Here is a 27,578-nt window from a genome sequence, read left to right as displayed (position 1 = left end):
CTGCATAGTAAGTTCTGAGGTCAGGGAGTGTGAGTCCTCCTACTTTATTCTTCTTCTTCAATAGTGCTTTACTTATCCAGGGCTTCTTCCCTTGCCATATAAAGTTAATGATAATTTCTTCCATCTCTTTAAAGAAAGTTGTTGGTATTTGGGTCAGGATTGCATTGTATTTGTAAATTGCTTTGGGTAGAATTGTCATTTCCACAATGTTGAGTCTATACATCCATAAGCATGGTATGTTTTTTCCATTTATGTAGATGTCATTTGGTTTCTTGCAGTAGTGTTTTGTAGTTTTTCCTGTATAGGTCTTTTACATCCCTGGTTAGATTTACTCCTGAGTATTTTATTTTTTTAGGGATTATTATAAATGGTATGTTTTCCTGATTTCTTTTTCATCACTCTTTTTATTGGTGTATAGGAATCCAACTGATTTTTGTATGCTGATCTTGTACCCTGCTACTCTGCTGAATTTTCCTATTAGTTCCAGTAGTTGTCTCATGGAGTCTTTTGGGTTTTCTATGTATAGTATCATATCATCGGGAAATAGGGACAGTTTAACTTCTTCATTAACAATTTGGATGCCCTTTATTTCTTTTTCTCGCTTTATTGCTCTAGCTAGGACTTCCAGCACAATGTTGAATAGGAGTGGTGATAAAGGGCATCCTTGTCTTGTTCCTATTCTCAAGGGGAATGTTTTCGGCCTCTCTCCATTAAGAATGATGTTGGCTGTTGGTTTTGCATAGATGTCCTTTATTATGTAGAGAAATTTTCCTTCTATACCTATTTTGAGAGTTTTACCCAGGAATGGGTTTGGACTTTGTCGAGTGCCTTTTCTGCATCAATTGAGATGATTGTGTGATTCTTTTCTTTCCTTTTATTTATATGGTGGATTACACTGATTCATTTTCTAATGTTGAACCATCCTTGCATACCTGGTATGAATCTTACTTGGTTGTGGTGTATTATTTTTTGATATGATGCTGAATTCTATTGGCTAGAATTCTGTTGAGAATTTTTGCATCAATATTCAGGAGAGATAATGGTCTGTAATTTTCTTTTTTTGTGGTGTTTGCCTGGTTTTGGTATCAGGGTTATGCTAGCTTCATAGAATGAATTTGGAAGTATCGTTCCTTTTCTATGGTCTGAAATAGATTGAGTAGTATTGGTGTAAGCTCTTCTCTAAATGTTTGGTAGAATTGTCCAGTGAAGCCATCTGTGCCAGAGCTTTTTTTTTTGGGAGTTTTTAAAAATTACCTTTCAATCTCTTCTGTTGTTATGGGTCTGTTCAGATTTTCAACATCGTTTTGTGTTAGTATGGGTAGGTAATGTGTTTCTAGAAATTTGTCCATTTCCTCTAGGTTTTCAAATTTGTTGGAATATAGTTTTTCATAATACTCTGTTATGATCCTTTTTATTTCAGTTGGGTCTGTTGTAACATCCCCCATTTCATTTCTTATTTGGGTTATTTGCATACTTTCCTGTTTTTCTTTCGTCAGTTTGGCCAGTGGTTTGTCAATTTTGTTGATGCTTTCAAAGAACCAACTTCTGGTTTTGTTGATACTTTCTGTTCTCTATTTCATTTATTTCTGCTCTGATCTTTATTATTTCCTTTCTTCTGGTGGCTGTAGGCCTTCTTTGCTGTTCTTCCTCTATTTTTTTGAGGTGTATAGCTAATGTTTTGATTTTGTTCCTTTCTTTTTTTTTTTGATGTGTGCATCTATTGCTATAACTTGACCTCTGAGGACTGCCTTTGCTGTGTCCCAAAGGTTTTGGTATGATGTGTTTTCATTCTCATTTGATTCTAGGAATTTTTTTTATTCCATCTCTGATTTCTTCTATTACGCAGTGTTTTTTTAAGAAGAGTGTTATTCAGTTTCCATGTAACTGATTTTTTTCCTTATTCTTCCTGTTGTTAATTTCTACCTTGATGGCATTGTGGTCAGAGAAGATACTTTATATTATCTCAGTGTTTTGGATTTTGCTGAGGGTTGCTCTATGGCCTAAGATGCGGTCTATTCTGGAAAATGTTCCATGTGCATTAGAAAAGAAGGTGTACTTTGCAGTTCTTGAGTGGAGTGTTCTGTATACGTGTATGATGTGAAGTTGGCTGATTGTGCTCTTTAGCTCTTCTGTATCTTTGTTGAGTTTCTTTCTAGATGTTCTGTCCATTACCAAAAGTGGTGTGTTGAAGTCTCCTACTATTATTGTGGGACTGTCAATTTCTCTTTTCAGTGCTGTTAGAGTTTGTTTTATGTATTTTGGAGCCCTATCACTGGGTGCATAGAAAGTTATTATGGGTATGCCTTCATGATGGATCATCCCTTTAATCATTATATATGCCCTTCTTTGTCTTTTATGGTGGATTTTGTTTCAAAGTCTATTTTATCCAACATCAGTATTGCCACTCCTGCTCTTTTTTGGTAGCTGTTTGCTTGATATATTCTTTCCATCCTTTGATGTTTAATAAATTTACATCTTTGTTTCTAAAGTGTGTCTCTTGTAGACAGCATATTGATAGATCCTGTTTTTTCATCCATTCTGTCACTCCCTGCCTCTTTATGGGTGCGTTTCGGCCATTTACATTCAGTGTAATTATTGATAGATGTGAATTTATTCCTGTCAATTTGTAGTTTTTTTTTTTTTTGTGTGTGTGTGTGATGCTGATGTTTTCTTTGTTCCTCTTATTCTCCTGTGCTGAAATCCTTTTGTTTCTGGATTTTTTTTTCATTTCTTTTGTTTTTGTAGATTTTGTTTTTACTGAGACTTTATGTTTTTTTCTTTATTTTGATGAGTAGGGTTCTTAACTTTCTTTTTGGTTACCTTGAAATTTACCCTTATCTTCCTAGGTTTGAACCAGTGTATTATTTTTTTTTTTTTATCACCTTGCCTTCCTCTCCATTAGAAAATTCTATACCTACACCATTTATTCCCTCTTTTGTTGTTCTGATGTTGTTGTCATTTACAGATTAACCTCTCTGGTTCCCTGTTGTAATTCTTTTGGTTTCAGATAGTCCTTTAGAGTTCATTTCCTAGGTTGGTATCTGTCTGGTATGATCTTGTGCCCTAGATTCAGGCTGTGGTCTGATGTTGTTTGTTCTCAGACCGAAGTACTCCCTTTAATAATTCTTCTAAGTTTGGTTTGTTTTTTCACATATTCCCTTAATTTCTGTTTATCTGGAAATGTCCTAATTTCAGCATCATATCTGAACAAGAGTTTTTGCCAGATATATTATTCTTGGTTGACAGTTTTTTTCTTTCAAGGTTTTATATATGTCATCCCATTGCCTTCTTGCCTGCATGGTTTCTCCCAATTAATCAGGGCTTAGTCTTATTGTTTCTCCTCTGTATGTGACTTTTTGTTTTTCTCGAGGGGCTCTCAGGATTCTTTGTCTTTGGTTTTAGCGAGTGTTATTATGATATGCCTTGGTGATTTTCTTTTGGGGTCTATCCTGCATGAGGTTCATTAAGCTTCTTGGATGGTCAGCTTTTCATCGCTCATGATATTAGGGATGTTTTCTGTCAGCAATTCTTCCATGATCCTCTCTGTGCTTTCCATTTTCTACCCCTGATGTGGAACTCCAATCAGTTGCAAATTTTTGCTTTTGATTGTATCCCACATAATTCTCAGGGTTTCTTCATTTTTCTTTGTTCTTTTTTCTGATTTTTCTTCAAACAGAGTTGTATCCAAGTGTTTGTCTTTAATTTCACTGATTCTGTCTTTGGTCACATAGAACCTGCTCCTCAGCCCTTCTATGACACTGTCCATTTCTGAAATCTTGTTTATCTTTTGGATTTGTAATTGTTGTTTTCCTATGATTTCTAGTTGTGAATTTATTTTGGAATTTTGTTCCTGTATTATTTTCCTGAATTATTCCATTTTTTGTCTGCATTTTCCATGAATGTGTCTGCCTTTTCCATAAATTTGTCTATATTTTCCTCATTTTTGTCTGCTTTTTACTTCAGCTCTTGGATAGCTCTGAATATTAGAGATTTGAATTCCCTGTCAGGTAGTTCTAGTGCCTTTTCTTCTACTGGCAAGTCATCTGGTGTTTTATTTTGGACACCTACTGGAACCATCCTGTCTTTTTTTTTTTTTTAATGTTTTGATACCGTCTGCTGTCTTCAGGACGTTCAGTAGTTATTTTCTTTGTTTGTTGATTTGTTTGTTTCATCCTGCTTTTTTGTTTTATTTGGTTATGTCTGAGCAGACAGGCTGTGCATTCTTTGTTGTTTGCTCATCTGTGGGCATGATACTTTTCACCTCCTTGTCCAGTGGGCAGGGCCAGTCACTCAGCTATGGTACAGCAGGGCAAGTCCAGCTGAAGGGGAGGGGCTGGGATGAGTCATTTGTGGCACATACTAGGACTGATGGGGCAGGCCGGGAATCAGTACAGGGCAGGTTCCGGTAGGCCATCCCTGTGCTGTTCAGGTGTGTGATGTTCAACGCATGGTGTAGGTAGGCAGAAAGGAGGGGGGAGGTTGTGATATGTGGAACTAAGATGGGTACCGGAGAGAGGAGAGAGAAACAGGAGCCAAAAGCAAACAAACAAATAAACAAACAAAAAGTGCTACGGGACCTTGCTGTGTGAGTGGAGAGATGAGAAACTGAAAAATGGAGGAAAACACAAAGGGGAGAAAAATAAAAATAAATAAATAAATATTAGGGGAAAAAAAGAAAAGCCCCCAAGGATTCCAATGGTGTGGCTGCAAAGACCCAGGAAGTGGCTCCCAGGCTGCGCAGTACAGCCTGGCTAGAAGGAGCTCCTGAGCCATGAAAAGAAAAGGAAAACAAACAAACAAACAAAATAAAACAAAAAGCCCTGGGATCCCACCAATGTGGCCAGGTGGGCTGGGGAAGCAGTTCCCCAGTGGAGCAGCACTTCACAGCCTTTCAAGAAGAACCAAAGATGGCACATGGAGCCAGCTGTTCAAGAGGAAGGAGGACAAGGTGGTGAAAGGCATAGAAGAAACCAAAAGAAGCAGAAGAAAGCAAAACCAGCAACAAAAAAATGGCACTTGGGGAGCAGGCCAGTGTGGGCAGGGCGAATCCAGTGGGCAAGGGGCCAAAGCCAGTGCCACCCAGCCAAGAGACTGTGGCTGGTGGGAAGCAGAGGACGGAGAGCAGCAGGGGGTAGAGAATGGGTGGTGGGGAAGTATATATCACTGGTTACTGGGTGCTCTGTCTCCTGCTGGGAGCTCCTTGAAGCTGCTTTCCCGTACTCCCTGTCCACCAATCTCTGATGTGGGCGGGGTGAATCCAAGTGGCATGGATCCTGCACTTCCTGGCCGGCCGAGCAACCACAGTCAGCTATGAAGTGGGGGGAGGTTGGGGGGGGTAGAATGATGGTGGACGGGAAAGCATATATCTCTGGTTATTGGGTGTTTTGTCTCCTGCTTTGAAGGTGCTTTCCTGTATTCCCTGTTTGCCAATCTCCAACAGGATTTCATGATGGTAAATCTGTGCTGCGTTAGCTGATAGGGAACCTCCACACATATCTCTCCTTGCTCTCTGTTCTCTGTCAGTTTCTTATTCCATTAGGTGCTTGGCTGAGTTCTCTTTATCTCTTCATTTGACAATTAGGGTTCCAGGAATGACGTTTGTCTCTGTTTTACTCAGTTTTTCTGGTCTTTGCTGTGGAGGAATGGCATGGTGCTTCTGTCTACAGCTCCATGTGGCTGGAAGTCTGGTTTTGGTTTTTAAATAAACAGGTAGCCCCAGGCAATCCTTGCATCCTTTGGTGGTGCAAATGGTTAAGCGCTTGACTACTAGCAAAAAGGCTGGCAGTTTCAAACTCACCCAAAGGGGCTTTGAAAGACAGGATTGGCGATCTTTTTCTGAAAGGTCACAGCCTTGAAAACCCTATGGAGCAGTTCTACTCTGTAGCACATGGAGTTGTCTTCAGTGGCATCACTAGGATTGGTGTCACCCAGTCTGGTAACTCATGGTGTCACTCCTCTGCCCCATGGGTCACCTCCTGTACCAGACCATACAGAATCCTTAGTAATGTTTTTTATACTAATACTACTCATAGATCATAATTCCTGTAAATTGCTCCTTCTTTTCCTTTAATTACACCTTCATTCTCAAGTTATTGATATAGTTTCACAAATACTAATTACCACAAGATTGTAACTAAAAAAACACCAGAAAACTAGACAAAATCAGCAACTAGGAAAACACTAGCAACGAAAACAATAACACATACTTGTAGCAAGCAGAGACAAAACCGCATGATTTGAAGCATCATTGCAATTGGGTAATAACGACAGCTGTAACTAGAGTGAATTAGAAGGTTCAAAAAGTAAATCAGCATAGAGTTTTAGCCTTGTAGGTATATTGGTACATGTAAGCTGAGCTTATGAAAAATGTTTTTGTTATTATAACTAACATTAGTGATACGTTTATAGACAGTCATTTCGGTGTCATCCCCTCTGACACAGTCACCCAATGCAGTTGGCACCCCCCATACCCACCTAGTGATGGCACTGGTTGCCAATGGTTGGAATCGACTCAACGGCAACTAACAACAGCAACAACAGTAACAACAGGTAACTCAGTGAAATCTCCCATCTCCCCCAGTGGTGATTCCAAAACTTCACTTCTTCTCAAAGTCCCACTTCACTGACACACCCCCACCTTCTCATGCATATGCACCATTTTTCTCCCCCTTCCCTAAGTAAATGCTTTGCCTTGCTGCTCATTTACTTCTAAGTCCCTCTAATTGGTTTTTACACTCACCACTAAACTGAAAATGCTCTGGCAAAAGTCACCAGTGACTTCCTAAAGGTCAAATTAAATATTGACTTAACTGGGCTTTTCTCTTGCATTTGATACAATTAACTACTCCCTTCCCAGTATTCTGCTTTGGCCTTCTCTTCTCTCTCTACTTGTGGTTCCTGGCAAGCTCACCTACTGTCATGGTTTTAAGTGGCAGTTATAGTCTTGATCCCCAAATCTGTATCTCCAGTCCAGCTCCTTCTACTGAGCTCCAGAGTTCTATGGACTAAATAGCCTTCTTTGGGTTTTCTTGGAATTCTCATAGGCACCGTCAAACTCAATCCAACCCCAACTGAACAAATTATCCCCCTCCCCCATTAGCTTTTCCTTCCAGGTTCTCTATCTCAGTAGATGACATCACCCTTTTGACTAAACCAGAAATCTCAAGGGATCTCCAACATCTCTATTTTAAATCCTCATCCATCTCTCCCACCTCCATCCCTGACTTTTGTTCAGGTCCTTCTGATTTTACTTTCCTAAAGTCTCATACTGCTATCTTCTCCATCCCAACTGCTATTGCATTAGCTAATGTCCTCATCACCTCTCACCTCCAATCTCAGCCCCTCTTACAGACCCCCCCAGTTTTGCCAGAGGACTCTGACAGAAACATGAATCTAGTCATGGTACTACCTTGAGCATGGAGTTTATGTCCATGGTCTATACTCCCGTCTCTCTCTTTAGACTCATCTGTCCTGCTTCCTGCCTCCTGACACTGAGCCAAATGAAATTACTTGTTGTTCCTGGAACTTTCCATCCATGCTAAGTCTGAGTTTGGAATGCCATTCTTCTCTCTTCACACTCCCTGATTCCATCTGCCTAACAACCATCCACTCATATTTCAAGGCTCAGCTCAACCTTCCCTTTCTTTCCAAAGCCTCACCTACTCCCACCCCAGGTAGAACTGACTACTTTCATCCTTGGGCTCCTTCTCTATGAGTATGGTCTTGATGTCAGTTTGCCTCTCCTGAACTGTAAAAAACAAACAAACAAAAAACAGTTGTTGTCGAGTTGATTCCAACTCATAGTGATCCCACATGTGGCAGAGTAAAACTGTGCTCTATAAGATTTTCAGTGGTTTATTTTGCAGAAGTGGATAACCAGTTCTTTCTTCCAAGGGGCCTCTGGGTGGAATTGAACCTCTAACCTTTTGGTTGGCAGCTGAGCATTGTTAACAGTTTCTACAGACAATGTCTGTGTCATGTGCATCTCTGTACCTCAATATCCAGCTCACAGTTGGAACAAAATAAATATCCATTGAATGAAGAATGAACAAATCCAAATAAAGTCTAACCTGTGAGCAAAGGCTAAGTGAATATTATGATAGCGGAACAAATGTTGACCACAATAGCGTACTGAGTCATCACCCAGGCCTGTTTGCAGACAGCCCTGTTGTTTAGCCTCAGCTTGCATTAGTAAACAAGTTGGGTGGGTATTCTCTAGAATGTGAACTGACTTTCAGGGACAGAAAATGGGGGTGGCGCCTGATGTTGGCTTGCTTCCTTAGTAATTTCTGAAAACAAAACCCAGCAAAACAATTTCTCCCCTTTCTCAACAGTTGGCATGGACTCAAGTTTTTCATTTCCAAAATACTTTCTTTGCTCAGGCAACACTCCCCATGCTATAGCTGATAGGCATTTGTATGCTCTGAATCCGTTAGAGGAGTTCAGTACCGAATACCAAACAGATGCACAGCTCTGAGTTTGGAGAGCTGGAGCCTAAGGATTGGAATGCATAACAATAGCCATTTTCTCCGTTCATGCTGTTCTAAGCATCACCTTAAGCAGGCGTATTTTAGAGACTGGCTCCTCAAGCCATTCTCATCTCCACACCTGAAGTGAGGAACAAATAATCTGAGACAGAAAAAGTAATGCAGGAAAATGTTTTAGCTTTACACATACATACTTGATCCTTGTTTCCTGACAAAAACAACACTTTAAATCCAGTTGATATTGCGGAGACAATGTGGATACAAAAGATCATGAATGTTTGTTTCATAGCAAACCTTCTGTACTAAATAATAAAATGGAATCAAGCAAAAAACAAAATATTCCTCCTCCAGATTATCTATTAATTTCAGATGGAAAATGAAAACCCAAGGCAATAAGGAAAAAAGAAAAACAAAAAAACTGACCCAGGCATTAAGCAGATTGAACAGTTAATTTGCAGTGAATGGAAATAGCTAAATAATATTGTCATGGTAGAAAGGAAGTTTTGGGCATTCTGCTTTCACATTACTACCCAAATTTGTAAAAATACTCAGAGAGGAAGAAAGAAGGACTAAATTTAGACCCTTGTTTAATGCATTCAAGAGCATGATTCACGTTCCTCCTGCCCTGGTTCAGCCTGGGGAATCTGAGTGTATGGCAGGCAACACGCGAATGCCCTGTAAATAAATTGAAGTCCCGCTCATTCAGAGACTAGAGGAAGCCAGAGGCACCCCATTTTCTCTGCCAACAAAGGTATACTTCCAGGAGTCTTACACGTCAAAACCCATGACCAGATTTCTGAGCTGGCAAGAGTCCATCTCATTTAGCTTTGCCCTTGGCTTTGGCATAGACGCTGCGGGAAGTTTATTCCATTGCTCCTCTCCTCTATGCCTTTTGCCCCTCAAGCTCCAGTGGGATCCTGATCAGCTCTCAGAAGCCATGCAACATGGGTCAACCTAATGAGACTGCTCAAAAGGATGTCATCATATGGCAAAGATGCATTTGGCAAGCTGGAACCCAAGCTACTTCATGGTAGCATGTAGTTCCGGTCTTAGAGAGCTAGTGTTTTATGTACATATATATTTTACATAGATACCTGGACACAAGATTGGGGTATTTGGGGGTGGGAACAAACAAACTCAAACAATAACAGCAAATCCAGTTCCCGATAATTAAACCAGGGTGTTGGGCAAAGTCTTCAGGGTAGAATAGACCATCATAGTCCTGCCCCAGTTTCATTATCCTCTGCTCCCAATCACATTCCTGCACTCCCCTCTACCTGCTACACCAAATAAAATATTTTAGCCTCTATCTAGATCAATGCTGGATGAGCCCTGGTGGCGTAGTGGTTAAGAGTTTCGCTGCCAACCAAAAGGTTGGCAGTTCGAATCCACCAGCTGCTCCTTGGAAACATTATGGGACAGTTGTACTCTGTCCTATAGGGTCACAATGAGTCAGAATAGACTCACCAGCTATGGTTTATCATTCACGTTGGTGCAATTCAGTTCAGAGGTGAAAAGCACCTAAGTTATTTTGTCATTTTACAACGACTTTATTCTTTTAGCACATTTGGAAAGTAACCTTACAAGTCTCATCCTAGCTTCTTTGGCTTCATTGATAGCCTCTGTGTTTAGGACAAACTATAGGAAAGAAGATGAAACGCATGTCAAGAATCTGTAGTTAGGTAACATTGCCTCCCACATGTGAGGGACTGAGAGCTGTCCTCCCTTTGGAGGTGGAAGACTGATGTTAAGAATCCATTCTAGGCCCCATCATATACATCCATGTACATTCATGTACATGTATTCCAATTAATGAAGAGATTGTTTTCCCAAACATGAAATGGGTTCAGCAATATTGAAGTTCACAACAGAAAGAGTTAGATATGGAGCGCGTGCATTATGTTAGAGATGATTGCTCTGGGAAGGCGTTTTTGGATGAGCAGCACTTGGAGAGGTCCACAGGGCACGTCCACAGGATGGGATTGGCAGGCCCTGGGCAGGGCCGTGGGTCCAGGTGGATATGAGATCCGATCAGCCTGAATACATGCTTCACAAACCAACCTGGACGCGGCACAGAAAAAAGGCAACACACCGTAGGGCAGCTGAAATGATTTGTGCCTTTCTCAAATAGCTTGGTACTTGGGTCTCCCTAGCAGTTCTTCTGAATGACCGGGTGAAGTCGTCACCCAACCCCAACTGGGCCCACTCAGCGCCTCAAGAGGAAAATCAAATCAGAGGACTAGGATGTCCAATGACCTCAGCCAAATGTCATGACAGATTTACAGGCAGCCTTCTAAACCCATTTGAGAAAGGACAAATACTCTTGAGCACTCTAGACAGAAAACTGGCTGATTTAGCTTAGAACAGTGGGGATAATACTACTGCAGTTATTTCAGAACATCAAAAAGGAAGGTAAATGGTTGGGGCAAGGGGTCACAAAGGTTGTAACCATCCAAAGTTGGGCCAGTGATATACTGGGACTTGGGGTAGAAATTTATTCTCACACGCGTAGACAACATCACAGATCTAATTAACAGTGAGGGAAATCTATTTTCATACTTCACTCGCACAAAGCACCACTCTTCTGTCTCTGGGGGTGGGGAGGGGGGTGTTTCAAGTTCTAAACTACAATCAGCCCTTCTTTTAAAATAACAATAGTAAATCCTCTGATTCAGCCAGATGGTGGTGTTTGTTGCACTAGGCTGGGTTCGTAGTACAACATCAATAAATGGCCACTTGTAGAGGGACAGACAGAATCCTATTTATAAAACATACCTACACCTCCCTCCTTCTCCCGCCCCAGAATGTTGTATTGTTGAAACACCCTTGGGGTCTTCATCTTATTTAGGGGAAGAAAGGAGAACCAGAAAAGGCAAAACGATTTAACTAAGTGGAAAAGCAATTTTTCAGGGAGGAAAACAGCACATTTAATCTCTGAGGAAAATGAACATTGGTGGGCTTTTTAAGTGTTGTTTTGCCTTTAGGGACCATTTGAAAGGAGGACCTTGAAAGGACTCCCCCCCACCCCCCTATCACTGGAGAGCTGTCTTGGTGAAGGCTACACATTGCTAACCAAAGACATTACAATTGGGAGATGAAGTTAACATTCTTTCTCAGTGAATTGGCTGAGTCTTGTGAAATGAATATTTGTTCCAATTATGTTTTCCAAGGAGGCGTGCTTGCCCCAGAGAACTCATTTTGAGAAGGGAGGGGCATTTGTTTAAAATCTATCAAGGAAGGGAAGATGACATACTAGTGTGTCCTGTTGCCAGCGTACCAATATACTCTCTTCACAGGCCTAGGACTCACATTCTTAGGTGATTTTTCCTTATTTTCCTGGTCTCAGTCCGAACAGGTAGGGGGCTGTGGGGAGGAGGCGTGTGCTGTGCTGACTAGTCTCAGCTTCTGCTCTTAATAAGCTATACTACCTGGTTATATAACACTAATCCATGTCCACAGACCAGGTCTCAGAGGGCTGGCCTGTCAGCAAAAAATGTTTGAAATATGTTAATTTGACAGTGTTGGAGAGATGTTATTTCTAGAGCTAAACTCCTCAGGGAAAATGAGAAATAGTTGCTCCTGGGATTCAACTCCTCCATACAGAAAGATGTTTCTTTCCTGATACTTTCTTCCCAGATAATTTCCCAATACCTGGTGCGTCTTAACGTTTGGTCCAAATAAAACCCGGAATAGACTACTGGGATACAACTATCTTCAAACTCGATAGAAGAGGAGTATTTATTCTAGAGAATCAGCATCTATTAGGGCGCAAAACATCAGGGGTCTGCTGGGGCTTGCTCCTCACACTGAAGCACTTCATGATATAGATACTATTTTTTCCTGGCATTGACAGCAAACGACTCGGGGTTTATGACTTAAGGCGTTTTCCATGCTTCCAGGCAACAAATACCAGCTTCCTATGAGTCTCAACAGCACATAATTTAAGACAGTGGGAAAGGGAATTGGAAAATAGTTTCCAGTACAAGGAAAACCTCATGCAGATGTTTGCCCTCACTCTGAATTCTGATGGCGAAATTGAGAATTGTTTATCTGTTCCGAAGTCAAACCCAAAGATTTTATTTTTTAAAGACTGGGGGGAGCTGGGGTAGGCGTGGGGAGTAGTGACATAATATATTCCTAATATTGAAATATTCAACACATGGCCCTAGGATTTTGAATCCCAAAAGAATTCAGATTTTTAAAAATTAAAAAATACAGTCCATTTCTTGGTCAAATTTGGCATACCAGGTATCAATTTGTGTCACATGAAGGACATACCTGAAGAAACACCTGAGGATGACTTTTCTAAATTGTATATTCGCCTTCTGTAATTGTTTTTTTTTTCTTTTTCCTTCAAGATAGCAAGCTAGGAATCAGTCCTCTATCTTGAGCCATTTATTGAGAACAAACAAATGAACTTGAAAAAGACATGACTCAATTGAAGTTAAATACCTGACTTTGGTGTATGAGAATCATAAACTTGCTTACGGTCTATCTGGTCGGCAAACACTTCCCCATAAATCATCCAATAGGGCATGTAGAAGATGTTCTTGGCCAGTTTCCACGATGGCTCCTCGTTGGGAAAGAGGATGGCTTGCCTTGCGACCCCAAAGCTCATCAGCACCACCAGCATAATAATGACAAAGTACATCATGTCTATCATCTGGAAGGGGTGGGGGAGCAGAGGGAGAAACAAAAGAAAACTCATATGACTGAGTGTTTCTATGAATGCTGACATGATGGAAATCTTTGAAGGAGGTGCGCTTTCTGTAAAGGATGTTAAAATAGGGAGTCATGTTTAGATAAAAGGGCACTTATCTATTGAAGCCAACATCCACGGAATCTTATCCATAACTCAAAAAGCATTTTAAAAAAAGCTTACACACAATGGACTTCTTCATTTTTCATTGCTGTCTATGGGACCCAGTCAAATCTCTGCATGGGAGTCATATAACCCAGAAGCTTGGACCTCTAACTTTTTTTCTTCTTCTGAGGGAGGTGAGGGTCCTCCTCTTTCTTCTTAGCAAAATTGGAATTGGGAGTGTTGAACTATTTCAAGGACTGTTGCAATGGTACACATTTCCTTTCTAGGTACTGAAAGGCTAATGAGTTGGAAAGCTCAAGACAATAATTGTGAACAAAGCTAGGACAAACCAAATATTCATGATATGCAGTCTTCTTCTTGTGGCCCTACCTCCATTCCACAATCTTCCACCATAAACCATGCTTCAGAGAACCATTCTTTCTATACTTCTCCTGCAAGGTATCCTATCAGCCACAGAGGGTATTTTCTTAGGTATTAGAATCTTGTAGCCTAACGACTCATACCTGTGCTTGCTGTTGACATGCTGGATTTTCATCTTGACGTGTTTGTAAAATTCCCTGGACTGCATTCTAGTACAATGTTTTTTGTTCTTTATTCCTTTCTTCCTTGTTTGTTTCCATGATACATGTTATCTGGGATCTGTTTCTCATATGCCAATGTACATTCCTCTTATCACCCGAAATGGATGAGGATACAATGACTATTGTTTATGCCTTCTTTTAGAAACATGTCCCATCCATTTTGGCTGTAAAGTAGGTATGCTTTCCAGGCTAGGTTCATCATGGTAACTTGCTCCTCGGCAACAGTGATAGGAGGTAGGAAAATGGCACCTGATAGGCCAATGAGATCCTTTCTTTAGATTTTTTTCAACTGAAATTCCCCTTCCCTCTCTCTAATGATGTGAATTCAGAGTGTCTGAGGCTAGGTCAGGCCCCCACTGGGGAAAATGATATGACTGAATGAAGCAGATACGCATGAGAGAGAGAGAGAGAGAGAGACCTGATAATGTTTGAGTCCCTAGTTATCATAGTTCCCTAAGGCCAGTTCCATCATGCCCTTCTATAAGTCTGTATATTCCTTCAAGGGTTAAGCTAGTTAGAGACTGGTTTGCATGAAACCATCTAATACAAAGACTACCTTCTTTTGAACATCAAATTTCTGGAAGGGATGTCCATCCACAAAGAAAGACTAATGATAATTTCATCAGTGACAATGAAGGCTTCCATTGAGCATATGTTAAAAGAGCACATTCAATGGTGCCTGTTTGGGATTATTGGGTTTCAAACATCACAGCCTTCCTGCATGCCTTAGGACTCTAAGGTCCCAATATATATGAAGTCAGTTAATCAACTTTCAAGGCAATTTCTAAATCTACTGCACAAATGTTATGACTTTGAAGCTAAATATGAATCTCAAAATTTGACATTCATTCATATTTGTTCACTGTCCTTAAAAATGTGGGCTAGTTCACTGTTATTTCTTCCACAGCTTAGTGGTCTCAGATCTCTCCTAAAGCAAGTGAGCCAACTGTGCTCAAACAGTTTTATAGGAAACATGGGCCTGTTTTTCATTTTCTCTTGCTTGTTCTCTTTTTAATTTTGTAAAATTCATTCATCATTTACTTATAAAAAGTTCGATCAATGAAAAGACACTAATGGCATCTAATGTTCGGCTTATTTAGACCAATTAAAAGATGGGTGGGGAGAGCAAGGTGGTACTCATGAGATATACGAGCTAGTTTGGCCCAAGAGAACTCCACCAGTAAATACATCAACTGTTCTAATTTAATTTCTCAGGATTTTTTCCACTCAGATTGATTGTGATATCTACCCCAAGGGTCAAAACAAATACTCAAAGGGAAGAAACATTCTTTCCAAAGACTCAGCTTCATATATTTCAAAGAAGTCTTAATTTCTAAACAAATACCATAATCTTGTAGAGTAGAATGTAGAAATAGAGTATTATTTGTGAGAATTGGGGCTAGTTACCTGTGTTTATAAAGATACATTGCCCAGTTGGTTCAATATTAAGAGAGCTGATTCCATTCCATTCTTGTAAATATAGCTATTTTGTAATAGTCAAAGATTAATTTTTTGCAAAAATTCTATAGGGGAGAACATATGCTGTGTTAAATTAAGCATGTGTTCTTGGGTGACAGACTGCCTGGGTTTTCATATTGGCTCTACTAGCAAAACTAGTTGGGTGGCTTTGGACAAGTTGTTTAACCTTGGTGTATACATTTATGAACTGGGGATAACAACAACAACAACAATAATGTATACTATTTTTGTAAGGATCAAATGAGATATATATGAAACACTTCATGTGGTAAATTTTCAGTTAATGTATTGTCATTATTCAAGTTGGAAGGAAGTCAGGCTGTGGAGTCAAATAGACATGAGTTTGAATCCTGTCTTTGTCCCTTGCTGAGCCTTAACTTATTCAATTATTACACGAGGGGACTAAAACCTAATTCGTGGGGATGGAGGGATAACGACATGTCTGACATGATATCTGGCACACAGTAAATGATGGTTACTATTTTTTTCTGGATTATGAAAGTGAGCTTACTATTATACTTAGAGAATTTCCTTCAGAAGTGGAATATGATGAAAGGGTCAAAGTTCTGTTAAGTGATCCTGGGGTCTGGTCTACAGTTCAGTTGGAATAGTACTGGGTTCGCAGGTTTTCTGTGCTGTGAGCCATTTGGTGAGCTGTTTATTTTATAACACAAATGCTCACAGAACCAATTTTAAAACGAGCTCCTGACCATTATTGTGTCCAGGAATCCTAGCAGCTGTCTGTCCCTAGATCATGGCACAGTGAGTTACTTGGCTGTTTATCATTGAACAGGGACTTTCTGATATTGAAGGTCTTTTGATATGATCACATCTAGGCATATTTTGGTAAGGTTCCATCCAAGCACCCCATCTGGTTCGCTGATAAATTTGACACGTATGTTTTACCGAACTTCTGGATCAGTGACTTAATTATTGGCCTAATTATCCTAAAAACCCAATGAAAGAGAAGCAAAGTCCCCAAATATAGTCACTTTCTACTTATTCTTGACTGATAAATGAAGTCATTCATAACTTAGGAGGTAGAGAAAATGCAGTAAGCCTCTCTTGCTCACTCAGTAAAATTTCATTCTAGTCAAAACTGGGGATAATTATGCCATTATTCAAATGATAGACGTGCATTTTAAAATAACCTTGCTGCATTGGTATGACTTTAGTTACTTCAAGTACTTAAATGTGACCCAGCCTTTTTGAAGTGATATATTTGGTTTGTTTGGACCTTTTCAGTTTTTATTTCTTTGAGTAAAATCAATTAAGAATCAGATGAAGCAACCAATCAGATCATGGAATTGCCTAATACAGTGGTTCTCAACAGGGGGTGGTTTTTCCCCCCAACCACTGGGCACATTTGGGAATGTCTAGAGATATCTTTGTTGTCATAACTGTAGGCCTGATTTCTGGCATCTAGTGGGTAGAGACGAGTGATGCTGCTAACATCCATGATGCAGAAGAGAGTCCTCCAATAAAGACTTTTCCAGTCCAAAGTGTTAATGGTGCCCAAGCTGAGAAACTGTGGGCTAATATTGCAACTGACATCATCACTCTTCACCTTCATGGGTTCCATTTGAAGATACATTTAAGAATCTCATGTAAGCTTGTCTTCTCTTTCTAGAAAATTCACAACCCACACATATTTAGATATAAACTGGGGGAGGACCCATAAGATCCTCTCTCCTAAGCCCATCCACAGACTGTAGGATGAGACTCCTGCTTTTAGACATAGGAATTTTTACCACAATTTCAAATTAATCATTAAAGTACAAAGAAGATATAATAGGCAGTGTAATAGAGTAATATATAGATAGATAGATATAGATATATAGATAAGGTATCTATTTTCTTTCCCCCTAGTCAAAAATCCTTAACTGAACTGGGGCTCAGCTTGGGTAAGTAACTTAAGCTTGCTGAATTCAAGTTTCTCCTTTCTAGAGTGGGCGTGTTGATATTTGCCCCAAACAATGCTGGTTTTGTAAATACCAAGCTTTCTTATGGAAGGGTTAGGGATTCAGAGGAATAGCTATGCTCATCAGTTTTTACTTTTTCCATCGCACTTTAAAAAACATAATTTGAACATAACCAAAACAAACAAACAAAAAATCCCAAACCCATTGCTGTTGAGTCGATTCCAACTCATAGTGACCTTATAGGACAGAGTAGAAACGCCCCATAGAGTTTCCAAGGAGGGCCTGGTGGATTTGAACTGCCAACCTTTTGGTTCGTAGCCATAGCTCTTAACCACTATACCACCGGGGTTTCCAATATGAACATAGTAATGGGCAATTATCATCCACCTACTATGAGCCGGACACTCAGTTGATCATTTAACATGTCTTTTTTCTAATCATCACAGCAACGCTGCAAGATATTCATTTATTATTTCTACTTTAGATTATGAATAAACTGAATTTGAAAGAGGCTAAAGAAATTGCTCTAGGTCTCATAACTCCTTTGTTTTGGGTTCAAATTCTCTATCTTTTTGTATGAGTTTGTCAGTGCTTTTGTAGGAAGAGTTTAGGTAATTTAAGATTCATTTTGGTAGAATTCCTCACTCACACAGATGTTTAATAAACATTGATTTGCTGCCCAAAAGGTAAGCAGCAATGACGCAAATAGTAAAGCCTGAATGAAAAGTGATAAGGAACATCTATTGATCAATTGTTGCTTGCAACAGCTCATACAGTGAAAGTCTAAACTGAGTGGAGGTATTTAGAAAGGGGTTTTTCAGTATGAGGTGACTGTCATGGTAGGATGGATAGAATTGTCTTTTCCATATGTGTCCTGTAAAGGTGAGGTAGGGGTCACACTTGGAAAAGTGAGAGAACAGATATAAAGCATCCACTTGCTGGACTTCAGGATCTGATTCTTCCTCAATTGAGGTGGGGAGGGAGCTGCTCTACCTGTGCACTCCCAGCTTCAGACTGCAGCTGACCTCCTAGGCTCTGTCTTCAAGGAGGAGTCTGGAACTGGTATGTGGTCAAGGAAAGTTGGGATGGGACCACGGCTATTAGCGGGGAAGCATGTTAGCTTGCCACTTGGGTTCTCTTTTTAAGAATTATTTAAGTAGGAACATCATTCTAGAACCTAGTTCTTAACAGACATCGTTTTCTAGTAGTATGACAATAAAAAAAAAATTTTTATTGATAGAATTTAATGTTCAATTTAAATTCACTTCAACACAACATGAACTATGTTTTTCTTACCTTTGTGTACGGAAAGGCCTTTTTCTAGCACTTCATTAAAAATGCGGAGTGGAAATCCACTTCTCTTCTAAGACCCAGCTAAAATGTAACCTCTATGTGAAATCTTCCCTGACTTACATTCCCTTTTCTTTGCTCCTGTTTGTTGTACTTGACACACATCTCTATCACAGCATTCTCATACTATATGGTAATTACTTCTCTCCTTTTCTTTCTCTTACCTTCAATCTCCTAGAAAGAATGTCTTTGTAAACCCAACTCCTAGCCCATTGCCTGGCCCAAAATAGATGATTTTTATATATTTTTCAGTAAGTGAATGAGTGAGTTAGGATTAATTCTCCAGTTATGCATATAGATACAATCAAAATCCCAAACATTCAAAAGGAGTTATGTAAAACAAACAAAAAAACCCACAAAAGTAGGGCCATCTCATGTAAACTTTGATAGCAGGCCCCAAAGAATTATTTTCCACTTCCTATTATGACCACTTCTCTCTGAGAGTTATAACATGGAATTAGGAGACCCTGCTTACCATTTTTCCAATCATCATCACATAGGGGCCCAAATACTTGTTCACGCCAAAGATGTCTAGTAGACGGATGTACCAATAAATGATATTCACACAATAGATGACCCTTCCGTCACTCCTGAAGGGCTGGTCTTGGAGACGAAGGATCATTCCCACGGAGAACAGAAGAATGGCGATGAGGTCTGTGACATTCCAGTACTCTTGCAGCCATACCTTCACTTTTTGAAGCAACTTCCCTGGCTCGGACATAAGAATCTAAAAGGTAGGCAAGAAGTGGAGTTAGGCCTGATTTCTGTCTATATTTTCAGCCTGGTTGGAAAGTTGTTGTTCTGTTAGCTGGTGTCAGTAGCTTGCATTACCTGTATCTACTTGAATGCTTACATGCTATGAATGTACCACTGAACTAAGCTTAGGCCATCCAGATGTAAATATTCCAGAAGGAGATAGAAGCAATACATTTGATCTTTTGGGTTTTCTTACAATTATAAGATATACCTTAGGGCTTTGATATAAAGTTATTGATTCCTAATACCCTGTAAATCTTCTACCAAGCGCTCCTTCATCTCAGTAAATAGCACCACCAAATCGAGTTACTCACCCACCAGCTTGAGAGGACTCCTTCATTCCTCTCTTCCACATCCTATATTCCTGTAGGAACAAGTCCTATTGCCTCTATTTCTAAATATAACCTAATCCAACCACTTCTCACCACCTCCACTGCTAGTGTCCTATTCTAAACCCCATCACATCTCACAGATAATTCCAACAGCTTCTAACCGGTATCCCTGCCTTCATTCTTACCCACCTGCTCTCAATCCCTTCTCTGAGCAGCACACAGAATGATTCTAAACCTAAGTCCGGATCTGGATGGTGATTACATGGTTGTCTGCATAGGTAAAAGCTGTATCCTTTTGCCTACAGATCATCAAGCCATATCCGTCCGAGTTGTTAATTTTGCTATAGGTAAATTATACCTTAACGAAAACAGAGACTTGAGAGACACAATAACAAAACTAAAGCAAATTATGGTAATTGATGTGCAAACCTTTTGATGACTTTCATTATAAATAGAAAAAAATTCAAACCCCTTATCATGTCCTCATTTCATGTCCCACCATGTTCTTTCTCATTTAGCCCTACAGCCATAGTGGCTGCTCTTAAGCATAACAAGTCCATTCTATGCTCAGGACCTTTGCATTTGGTGTTTCTTCTGTTGGGCACTTTCTTCTCCCAGGTTTTTGCATAGCTGACAAAGAACTCAAGGTCTTTGCTAAAATTTGTCCTTCTTAGGAAGGCCTTCCTTGACCACCCTCACTTCAATGGCTTCCACGACTCCAAGTCACTCTCTATTACCCTATTTTTTAAAGACTTTATCACTGTATGGAACTATCTTCTGTATGACTTACACGTGTGTCCATCCATCCATCCATCCATCCATCCATCCGTCCGTCCGTCCGTCCGTCCGTCCGTCCGTCCACCCACCCACCCACCCATCCATCCATCCATCCATCATCTCTCTCCACTAGACTGTAAATTCTAAGAGTAGACTCTTTGTTCCCAGGGTCTGCTACATAATAGGCACTCAATAAATACTTGTTGACTGACTGACTAATTGTCGCATAGACACCTCACAGCAATGCTCCAGTCCCTCTCATATCTTTCCTGCTAGCTTGGACTCTGACTCACCTTAAAATTAACAAAAAAAACCCAAACCTGTTGCTGTCAAGTTGGTTCCGACTCATAGGGACCCTATAGGGCAGAGCAGAACTGCCCCACAGAACTGCCCCATAGGATTTCCAAGGAGTGGCTGGTGGATTTGAACTGATGACCTTTTGGTTAGCAGCCAAGCTCTTAACCACTGCTCTGCCAGGGCTCCATACCTTAAAGCTAGCAGGGTCTTTTTGCCATGGTATGTGGGTTCTATGAAATGCACAGCTGAACTGCAGAGTCACCACTCATCCTGCCCCACAGCCAGGGGAAGCAGGGAGCCCAGCTTAGTATGCTGTACACCAAGGCCCCTGAGATCTCCATCTCTTCAAGCCATGACCCACGGTTTCCACCCAGGACCTCCCACGGAAGAAGTGAGAAAAGACAGGGGCAGGTCTAATCTGCAGTTGTTTATCTGAATCCTCATTTCCACTTTAGTAAGTTACCTTGGCTAAAAATGCTAAGGAAGGAATGCCTTAATAAGCCAGGGCTGAGATTTAGAAGGCTAAGCAAGATACCTGGGGCCACTCGGTAGCCTCCCTCATCCTTTGTGCTATCTTCCTTCCTAAACCCTAGCCCAGGGTTTCTTGAACTGGAGCAAGCGTCAGAATCCCGAGGGCTGGTGAAAACACAAATTGCTGGGCCCCACTCCCAGAATTTCTGCTTCCGCAGGTCTAGAATGCGGGCCCCAGAGTGTGCATTTCTAACAAGGTCCCAGATGATGTGGACGACCACACTCGGACAAACCACTCTTCTAACCATTGTGAATTCCTGCAGCTGGTGGTGTCTGATGGCTTCTCATCCCCTGGCTACATCTTCTCTAGGGAAAAATCTGTGTGTGGGGATGTGGAGGGGAAGGCAATGCCTTAGAGGCTTTGCAGCCTTTTGCCTAATATGGCACACTTTGCTAAGATTGTTAAAAGCAGCATAATGAATGGCGGGAGTTTGTAGTATAATTTTTTAAATAGTGAAAATATTTTTTTTGTAAAACTGTAACATTAAAAAAAAAAAAGTCATAGAAGTGGAACAGCTGTGGAGCAGAGCAGGAGTGAAGTGCGAAGAGTCTCCACCCTCTGCCCCCTTCACTTCTAGAGTTAGTTCTTAGGTACTTCCTTAGAATCCAGGGACTCTGAGGCATGTCAGGGTTTGGAACTCATTACCATTGCCTTTGATTTCATTCTGAGTCATGGCGGCCCCATGTGTGTCAGAGTAGAACTGTGCTCCACAGGGTTTTCAATGGCTGATTTTTTTGGAAGTAGATTGCCAAGCCTTTCTTCCCAGGTACCTTTTGATGGACTCCAATCTTCTGGTGAGCTGAGTATGTTAACCATTTGCACCACCCACAGGCTCCCCTCGGGGAGTGGAAAGAGTGGTGAGCATTGAGATGTATCAGTCAAGTTTAGGCCTAGCTCTCCTTTCTGGCTGTGGGATACAGGAGAATGGTTTAATCCCTCTGAGTCTTAGCTCCCATACCTATAAAATGGGAATGTAATGAAGCTGTGCCATTTACCTCACAGAGTTGTGGGAAGGAGGATCAAAATGAGATCATGTCTCCTTAAGCACATCGTAAACAGTGACATGCTATTAAGGGATTACCACTGCTTGTTTTGGTGACTACCTGCTGAAGTATGTGGTGCTGGGAACGGGCTGGCGGCATCTGAAACCACAAAGCCTGCCTTGTATATCCCTCGGGAGGCACGGAAGGTTACAGACTTTTCCATGTTTCCCGGATCTTGCATCTGAGATCTTGGGGGCCTGCATCTTTTCTGTGAGGAGGCATAAATGCCTGGGGACTTGTGGGCAGCTCACTGTCTTGATAGTCCAGCATTTTTTTAACGAGTTCAGGGGAAGAGGCACTCCTTGTGATGGGCTATCTCACCACAGAGGCAAAAGTCAGACAGGAAGGTGCCTCACTCCTCACAGCTTCCTCAGAAGCAAGGACTCTTGGGTTGACCCCTCCCTGACCCCAGCTTCCAATGCCCTGCCCTCTTGGCTATTATGTGTCGCCTCAGAAGAAATGAATATCCAGGCCTGGGGCTCCTGGCAGCCTGCCTGTCTGGCAAGCTCCACCAGAACAGTCCGTGGAGTACAGACTGCTCCCTGTATTCTTCCAGTTTAGTCCCTGGAGAGATTCCAGTCTCCCTGCTTAAGTCTTTCCCTTTTCTGCTTATCATGGGGAAGGAATATGCATCTGGGCGTTAAGTCACAGGAGAGCAAGAACCGGCGTGTTAGCACACAGAGCCTTTCGCAGTACCAGGCCTTAGTTCTCAGAGAGCTACACAAAGACCAAAGCAAATTTATCACTGTTTTTCAGTTTGCAAATGGGAAATCCATTTTAATGGCCAAGAAGTAGAAGGCATTATGAATGAAAAGCCCTAAGTTTAGAATATTTGGAGCAAGGCAAGGCATTCTTTTTTTTTTTTTTTAATCTAGACCCTTATAAAATGGGAGAAATATATCCACCTACTAAGCTCTCAGAATGGGCGGATGTTAATTAGAATTTAAATATCCTCAAAGCAGTTTAAAAACCTAAGAGAAGGGCACTAAGCATAGGTAAGAGATCTTTCATGATTCCAACTCCACTACATCTAACCAACACTGCAAAGTCCCTGGGTAGTGCAAATGGTTTGCTCTCGATTACTAACCTAAAGGTTCACTGTTTGAATCCACCCAGCAGCACCACAGAAGAAAGGTCTGGCAATCTGCTTCCATAAAGGTTACAGCTGAGAAAACCTTATGGAGCGGTTCTACTCTGTAACACAGTGGTCGCCATGAGTTGGAATCGACTCACCTGCCATGCATAATAGATACGTGTCTTTTTCTCTGCAGGGGAACACTACTGAGCAGAAACCTAAGAAAACAAGGGCCTTTTAACCTGTCTCAGTAATGAAGGCGGTGATGAGTTTGTGGATTGATAGGAAACCTTTTCTCTATGGGTCCCGTTCAGTGACTAGGACTGTTCTGGAGCCCTTGAAGAAGTGGTAGACTTGATAGGGAGCAATTTTTCCAGAAAAAGGCCTCTCCCACTGACTGTAGTTCTTGGGAAAATGCACAGGAATCATCAGTACTGCACAAGCCTGCCTTCCCAAATGGCTTTTCTCCCTTGGAATGGGAGTTTGTGGAGAGCTCTAAGCAGGGCTGCAGAGCCCTCTTGTGGATTTTGCTTGACCACATCCATTTTTTTTTTCTAGTTTCTGTTGAGTCGACTCCAACGCATGTTGGCCCCATTTGTGTCAGAGTAGAATTGTGCTCCATAGTGTTTTCAATGGCTGATTTTTTGTAAGTAGCTTGCCAGGCCTTTCTTCTGAGGTGCCTCTGGGTGGACTCAAACCTCCAGCCTTTTGGTTAGCTGTGTGTTAACTGTTTGTATCACCCAGAGACTCCACATTTGTTATAGTGGCTCTGAGTCTGATGGACCCCTGAGGTTAGCTTTGAATTCAAGTAAATCATATGGGGGTGGCATTATGATGGTGCCTTGTAGGTGGTGAGACTGGGGGGAGAGAGGGAGAAAAGAGGGACCTACACCCTCAACCTGGAAGACAAGAACTGTGCTCCATTCATGTTAGTGATCCCTAGGCTGGTGGAGTAACTGATACCCCAATAAACAAGAGAAAGAATTAAATGAATGAAAGGGTAGTTCCTCTACCAGCACCACTATGAGTTGCCATGGAGCCGATTACAACTCACGGCAACCCCACTGTGTCCGAGCAGAACTGTGCTCCACAGGATTTTCCGTGGGTGTTCTAACTTTACGGAAGTAGAACTCCAGGCCTTTCTCCTGAGGCATCTCTGGCCAATGGTGTCACTAGAAGGGTGTTGGGGGTGTGGACCGCACCAGGTGACACTGTCAGAGGGAGTGACACCAAAATGACTGTCTATAATATTTTTATTATTTTTTATAAAAATAATAAAAGAAATTTATTATTTTTTATAAAAATATCCCTGTAGTTAGTTTTAACAACAAAAACATTTTTCATAAGCCCAACTAACAGGTTTCAATATACGTACAAGGCTAAAACTCTGTGCTAATTTACTTTTTGAACCTTCTGATGAGCTCTGGTCAGAGCTATCGTTATTACCCAATTACGGTAACTTTTTTTTTTGAATCATGTGGTTGTGTCTGCATGTGCTACTAATATGCACTGTTTTTTTCATTGCTGCCCATGTTTTTACAATCACTGATTTGGTCAAGTTTTCTGGTGTTTTAGCTACCATACTGTGGTAATTAGCATGGAGGGGGTGACACCATGAGTCACTGCACTGGGTGACACCGACCCTAGAGACACCACTGCCTCTGGGTAGACTTGAACCTCCAACCTTTTGGTTAACAGCTGAGCATGTTAAGCTTTTACAACACTCAGGGACTCCTGTAGTTCCTCTAGAGCTGCTGAAACTCATTTGGAGAATCATAGGTATTAGTGGAATGAGCCCAAACAGACCCATAGCAAGGAGTTGAAATGGGAATTAATAGTGGAAAACTTGGAAAAGTCATGTTTATAGGGACAAGGAAAGAAAGGTGTAAAGAGCCTCAGAGACATTGCTGGAGCTCAAACAGCAAGTCAATTGGAGGGTTTCTTGGTGCAATAGAATGATGTTAGTAGAAAAGAGACTAAATCCTAAGTACTTAGGGAGTGATGACCCTATAAACATCATACTGTGCAGCTTCCCCAGGTCTGTCAAAGAAGGAAAGAAGCAGCTTATGAAGTCAAATCCATTATTTCTGTGGCAGCATGAGAGAAAATATTTTCTGGCTTAATTTGGATACTGAGTGTTCCCTTTTCCCCTCTACCTGCAAATGTAACTAGAGAGGAATGGAGTTTTTAATTTTCATGCAGATTTATGGATTCCATGTAGGTTGAAAATGACCTACCCAAACTATCATCTTAAGATGATCTTTCAACCCTGAGCATTGAGAAAAGTAGTTCCCTAAGAGTCACCTTTAAGCCAAACAACAGTCTACCTTAATTTGTAAAGAATGTTTGCCTTGGCAGAGAGTTCCTGATGGAGCGGGAGAAAAGCATGGCGCAGGACTCAAATTCATATAAAAAGACCAGACTTAATGGTCTGACTGAGACTAGAGGAACCCCAGAAGACATGACCCCCAGACTCTCTGTTAACCCAGAACTAAAATCATTCCTGAAGCCAAACTCTTAACACTGGTGGCATAGTGGTTAAGAGCTATGGCTGCTAACCAAAAGGTCGGCAGTTCGAATCCACCAGGCGCTCCCTGGAAACTCTATGGGGCCGTTCTACTCTGTCCTATAGGGTTGTTATGAGTCAGAATCGACTCGATGGCAATGGGTTTGGGGTTTTTTTTGGTGGGGGGAAGCCAACTCTTCAGACAAAGATTAAACTGGACTATAAAACATAACATAATACTTGTGAAGAGTGTCCTTCTTAGTTCAAGTAGATACATGAGACTAAATGGGCAGCTCTTGTCCAAAGACATGATGAGAAGGCAGACAGGGACAGGAGCAGATTGAATGGATATACGAAACCCAGGGTGGTAAGGGGGAGTGTGCTGTCACATTGTAGGGATTGCAACTAGAGTCACATCACAATATGTCCATAAATATTTGTATGAGAAACTAACTTGAGCTGTACACTTTCAACTAAAGCAGAACTTAAAAAAGGAAAAAAAAAATTTGCCTTCGGCATTGTGTTCTTTCAGAAAATTATCTATGTGCAGTTTTGACAACAGAAACTCCAAAGGTCAGACTAGCAGCTCTGTCTTAGGGTCAATCAGTAATTGCTTTAATTGTTCTTCAAGAACGATGCTATATGGAATCCTGCATGGCCACAAATTTTTTTATCAGTTCTAGTTCATTTCCATAAAAAAACCATTCCATTTCCATAGCAATGTTTAATTACTAGTGATAAGATGGAATATAAACATCTGTGAAAGATCTTTCTACTTTGGGATATTTTTGACTCTCTATTTGGAACATTACCCTGATTTGCAAATCGTATATTAAATAAACTTTAACTGATTTCTGTTATGTTTATAGCCAATGTTCTCTTTCATGAAAGCAGTTACCTCTCTCATCTTCTCTATTCCCAAGGTGAAAATATAGGAAATGACAATCCATTCCTGGGTAGAAGGCCAGCGTTCCATCTTCACTAACACAATATAGTTGAAGAGCATCAGGTATCCAATGTATGCCAGCTGAAAGGAAACACAATACAGAGCTCTGGCTGGTACAGTTTAGGAGCCCTGCCCTTGCACAAGGCCACCACAGAGCATGATAAAACCAGGTCAGCAAGCAGGACATGGAATTTATGACAAAATGCATTTGAAAACTCTAAACTATGTAAAGAATAAACATAGACTGTAATCTCTGAACTAATGTAATATGTAATCTTTCTTGACACTTACATGGGTCTCTGCTGCCCTGGCACTTTGCTTGTACCTGTGTGACATGGTGCATCACTTTGTTTTGCATTTACTCAATATTTTGTGTGAGGGCACTCTAAAACTGAGGTGCTTGGCATGATTAAAAAACAACTGACTCAAACCTGAATCAAAACTCCATTTTGAATTAAACTTTAGTCTGTCCTATGTCCTCATTTCTGCCTTCTTAAGAACAGAACCTGTGATTTAGAGCTGTGTAGTGCCAGAGAAATGTAGATTTCTCTGCTAACCACATTTCCCCTCCCTCCCTCCCTCCTTTCTTTCTAATGAGTAGATTCTTAATAAGAGTCAAAGGTATTCCATAAGACCTAGACACATGTGCAGATACCACTGTGGGACATATA

At 40.9% G+C, this 27,578-nt stretch overlaps 1 protein-coding gene across 2 annotated transcripts in view; it reads right to left on the bottom strand.

The window, feature by feature from the left end:
- Positions 1 to 27,578, bottom strand: part of TRPM3 (transient receptor potential cation channel subfamily M member 3) — a 996,165-nt gene that overhangs the window by 86,723 nt on the left and 881,864 nt on the right. For both annotated transcript variants that reach the window (XM_023544757.2, XM_064291228.1), the window contains 3 exons: positions 26,860 to 26,988; positions 19,119 to 19,370; positions 12,975 to 13,149 (listed from right to left, as the gene is read on the bottom strand). In XM_023544757.2, the coding sequence (XP_023400525.2) occupies positions 12,975 to 13,149; positions 19,119 to 19,370; positions 26,860 to 26,988 (556 nt within the window). The remainder of the gene's footprint in view (positions 1 to 12,974; positions 13,150 to 19,118; positions 19,371 to 26,859; positions 26,989 to 27,578) is intronic.

This window comes from Loxodonta africana, chromosome 9 (genome assembly GCF_030014295.1).
Source record: "Loxodonta africana isolate mLoxAfr1 chromosome 9, mLoxAfr1.hap2, whole genome shotgun sequence".
NCBI classification, from domain to species: domain Eukaryota; kingdom Metazoa; phylum Chordata; class Mammalia; order Proboscidea; family Elephantidae; genus Loxodonta; species Loxodonta africana.
This window is presented reverse-complemented; position numbering and strand designations above follow the sequence as displayed.